A 4,857-nucleotide genomic window follows, 5' to 3' on the forward strand; every position below is an offset into this window, starting at 1 on the left:
AAACCTTCTAAAATTTGTCTTAAAATCGCCAAATCTCTAACTATATGTTGTTGACACATAAATTTCTGTTTTAATGATGTGAAATAATCATATGGTCACCGACTTCGTTTGTTGTCTAATAATTAAATTTGTTACCTAGTTGGTAGTGAAAAACGTCAAAAATCAACGTTTTACGGCCTTCAACGCGTTGACGTTACGATTATTTCGACGTTTTGTTGGTTTTTTTCCCAAATAACACAGCTTTGAATGATGTATACCGTAAAAACGAAGTCGGTGACCCTATCTTCATTTTGCATCATTATATCGGAAATTAATGTATCAACAACATATGGTTTTTTAAGAAAAATCTATGGAGTAGATTAAGAGATTTGGCGATTTTAAGACAAATTTTAGAAGGTTTTTCGACGATTTTATGTTCTTTCTATACAAATCTTCACCCATTTTGTAAGAATTCAACCAGTAATAATTCAAATGATAAATGAGATAAATGCATTATTTTTTCGATTTTCAGTTGTAATTCATCCAGCTAGAGTTGTATGCAAAATTTTACTGAAATCTGTGACATAGCCCATTTACTGTTACTTGACCTTAAGTATTTACAACAGAGAGTGCATAGATAATGTATGCTTTTAAAAAGAATAGTAATGTGCGATATGAACTGGTACAATCCTAAAATTTCACAGGTGACGAAAGTGCTATCTTAACTTTCGTCACCTGTGAAATTTTAGGATTGTACCAGACGATATCTAAACAAGTTTATCCTTTCTCTTCAAAGATTTGTGTTCTTTATGTGCGATGTGATCAGGCATGGTCGCCTTTTTCATAACGTCACAATGGGAATTTCAAAAGAAATCAAAAAATTTCACGTCATAATTGAAATTTCAACCGATCATTTGTCGAGAACAAAGTTTTCTCTACAGATGAGAAATATTTTTCTCACACCGATCGAGACATGTGAAAATAGCATGAAAATTAGAGAAAGACAGTTTTTCATAAGCATTTATATTAGCATACAGCTTTGATAATATGAATCGTTGATACGAGATAAATCAATTCATTAATGTTATCTTAGTCAATTCATATATAATTCAAACCTAAACTAAACAAAAGGTCTCGTGCATTAGGAGCCCAATGTTTTTGCCATTAGAAGCATCAATAAATAAGATTTTGAATACATCGTAAACAATATGGTTGATCAATAGAATAGTTAAATAACATAAAATATGAATTTTATGTTATTTAACTATTCTATATTTTCTTAAAATACATATCGGGAGGTGCCCGATTTCTCCACGTAAGAACGAAATAAGTACAGTTTTACCTAAGTTAAGTATATAGCGAAAAAAAAAAGGATTATTAACAGATTATACATCGAATTGGCCCGATAAAATCCCCATCTCTCGGACGAATAGTTCAGAACAGATCCAATCATACTGTTGAATAGAAAACACTTTTGACTAGGTTCAATGAATACTCTTTTCATTTAATTAAATTGAAATGAAAAAAAAAACATACCAAAATATATATATATACGATTTCAAGTTCTTGATCTTCGAAATAAAATCTATCATTTTCAGGCTTCCAACTATTTCGAAAGACAACACTTTTCGTCATGTCCGTAATTGCCAATGTATCCAACAATATTTGCAATGCATCGGGAGACTTTGCTATCAGAACTGTATCGTCAGCAAATAATATCAAATATATGAGATAACCATTGAACTCAAATATGTTGACTGGGATCACCATTATTATCAACTTGTATATCACTGATTATATCGTTAAAGAAAAATAAGAATAAGAGCGGATAAATTGGTTTGCTCTGTTTCACACCAAGAAAATTGACAAACGCATCAGATTAGCCATCTTTCGTTTTGAAAGATGAAAATGAATTATGCTATTGTATATCCATTTCTTTTAGATTCATTATATCCCACGACGAGATCAGGTACGATCTGACTCAATGTTATCACCGAGTCGTCATGCCGAGGTCTGGATGTCTGTAATCGAAGCGTTACATCTTTCTCTGATGAGGAAAATACGGGGTTGTCAAGGCCGTCGGTAACTGTATTTTTATTAATGGATTTCGCTTCTTTCCTCGCTTTATGTGACATAGCAAATATCAATCGATCTTTGAAAATTGAATCGTCTCTTCTAATATATGTAAATGTTTTGAGACATCTTTTTAAATCAGTTGGAAGTTCTCCCTCAGGAATATTTTCCATTAAAACGACCACCATGTGACGTTTTCGTTCTATAATACTTTGCTGAAAAGCTTCATGAAATTCATACATGCAATAGTGGCTCTGTAAAAAATGTTTTGATAAGATAATGACTGTATGTCTACTTGATTCAACGCTATCTATAACATTGTCAAAAATTGTCTTCCCAGGAATGAAGTCTCTATGGTGAAGGCAAAACCGGAACTGGTGGTAACCGTCGGATTGAGATGATGTTTCTAATTCTTTAAACGTCTTAGAAACCCATTCTTCGTCTTGACTACTGTACGACACAAATGCATCATAAGTCTTGTTCTCCGAAACTTCTGCTGGTTGACAAGGAAGTATAATATGAAATCTTGTATACGTCAAAATAAATATTTCTTTTCTGAATTTTGTCAAAAGAATAATGATAACAATAAGAATCACTATGCAGACGCTTAGAACTATTATAGGAGCTGGTGAAGTTGCAATGAACAATGGACATGATAGATCAGACTTAGTTATCTTTGAAAGTTTTCTCCCTTTCAATATGTCCGGTAAGTTGCAGGTCATATTCTTAAGATAATCATATCGATGCAGGCCCAATGCTTCCCATTTCGTATCATCATGTATTATTTCCAACACTTCAATCATGTGATCAGAACATTCACAATGTATTGGATTGTTTCGAATATCGACGTTTACGTTCGGTAAGCTACCCAAGAGTTCTAAATCGCTTTGTGTTAGTTCGGTTATGTTATTGTATCTTAAATCTAGTTTTAGTTTGAAAGAACTCCACGTGACGGCTGACGGATCCAAATCTAGGGTTGATATGAAATTGTAAGAGAGATCTAATAATTTCAATTTTGGAAAGAATCTCCACCAAGTTTGAAATTCCTTAGCGATTTCACTTTGTCCGGTGTTTGACAAATTATAAAATGTCAGCTTCGGAAATGTTGATAGTTCAGTTTGAATAGACAGGAGATATCTTGACTTAGTGCTGCTTGTACTCAGATCCATCTTTTCAAGGTCGCTGAACGTACATCTATGGTTTATCTCGCGAGTCTTTGTAATCATGTTACTCCTGGCGCCTATGATGTCATCTTTAGAATTTTCAGATTGATCGTCTTTTCGAATTTTTATTTCGTCCAGGTTATATTCATACGTCATATTTGTATATATGAGAGTTTGTAAAGTTTTGTCATTGCCGCAGTTGAAATCTTCGGTAACCTCTCTGAAATTGAATAATAATGACATCAAATCCTTAAGTCCACAGAGAATGATAGAGTCAGATATGTCCATGACCCGTAGATGATCCGGAATGGTTTCGATATAGGGATTTCCATAGTCCGTAAAAAATCCAGTTATAGTACAACTTTTTACTCTGATAAAATCGATATTCTTGGCTTTGATTGGCCAAGGTAATAAAATCTTCGAGAAGTTAACACATTTCAAATCAAATTGGAATTCATAATTCGAGTTTAAGATCCATTTTCTTATGACAGCGAAGTCCCATAATCCGGAATGGTTCTTGTCAATTAAACAAGAACAAAAATAAGTTCCATTCGTCTCTGTTATTGTACATGTATCATTCAAACTTTCGGGTAGAATACTATTTCCAATATGTTCAACCGTTTCAGTTTCATTCATGACATCTAGTTGAAGTAAATCCATCAGCAAATCTTGTCCAAATAAAGCGTCTGTACTATTTTCCTGAGAAAGTCCATGATATATTGAATATACAGTAAACACAAGACAAACAATCAGTAAAGTCCTCATTTTTAATTGTTATGTTTATGCGTATGATAGATGGTCATTGTGATTTACTATTTCCATTACAACAATTTACTGTAGTCATGATGGGACCACATAAAAATATGAATCATATTTTGTTTTAGATCGAATCCATATTCACGTTTCCTTGACTTAATGTCACATCACATGAAATGAATTAGTTAACTCGGTTTCGATGAATTAAATTAAATTTTAAATTCCTTTCTTTATTACTAACTGTTTAAGAACATGCTTTGTGATATGACATTTTAATTCGACCACATACAAAAAAAAACCGGCAAGACAATAGTACACTTTAACTAGAATAACACACCGTTTTAGTAATTAAGTGCAGTTGTCCACTGCTATTGGAAAGAAAAAGTAAGGGTAAATGTACTTTATTGGAAACAATTATCTACATTGTCGTCATGTAGGTGTGACATTATTTTGTAGCCTGGCGTTAATGTTAGAGGGTCTAAATAGGGAATAGAGAAATTGGTTCAAAAATAAAAGAATAGAGGAGAATGGGCAAAACAAAATTAAGAACGGAGAACAAAGGGGTGCTAAAATATTAAGAATGGGGAATAATAAGCCAAAAATTTTGAAAAAGAGAAATATGGTTTATAAAGAGTTTATATACAGAATTGAAGACCCTCAAATCCACACCCTCATGTTATGCATCATGTCCAAAACATTACTCTGACATATTAAGTATATAGTTAAGTGTGTCAAAGATCTGTATACCGTTTCTTTATACAAAATAAGGAGATGTGGTATGATTGCCAATGAGACAACTATCCAACAAAATTCAAATGAAGTGGATGTAAGCAATTATAGGCAACCGTACGGCCTTCAACAATTGAGAAAAACTATACCGTATAGT

The 4,857-nt window shown here is 32.8% G+C and overlaps 1 protein-coding gene across 1 annotated transcript; it reads right to left on the reverse strand.

Annotated features, from left to right (window-relative positions):
* Window positions 1-1,384: 1,384 nt before the first annotated feature.
* On the reverse strand, window positions 1,385-3,371 carry LOC127702838 (toll-like receptor 4). The gene has a single exon (XM_052207141.1). The coding sequence runs from the start codon at window positions 3,369-3,371 to the stop codon at window positions 1,893-1,895; it is 1,479 nt and encodes a 492-aa protein (XP_052063101.1). The 3' UTR covers window positions 1,385-1,892.
* Window positions 3,372-4,857: the final 1,486 nt, after the last annotated feature.

The sequence above is a fragment of the Mytilus californianus genome, unplaced genomic scaffold (genome assembly GCF_021869535.1).
Source record: "Mytilus californianus isolate M0D057914Y unplaced genomic scaffold, xbMytCali1.0.p SCAF_5, whole genome shotgun sequence".
Taxonomy (NCBI): Eukaryota; Metazoa; Mollusca; class Bivalvia; order Mytilida; family Mytilidae; genus Mytilus; species Mytilus californianus.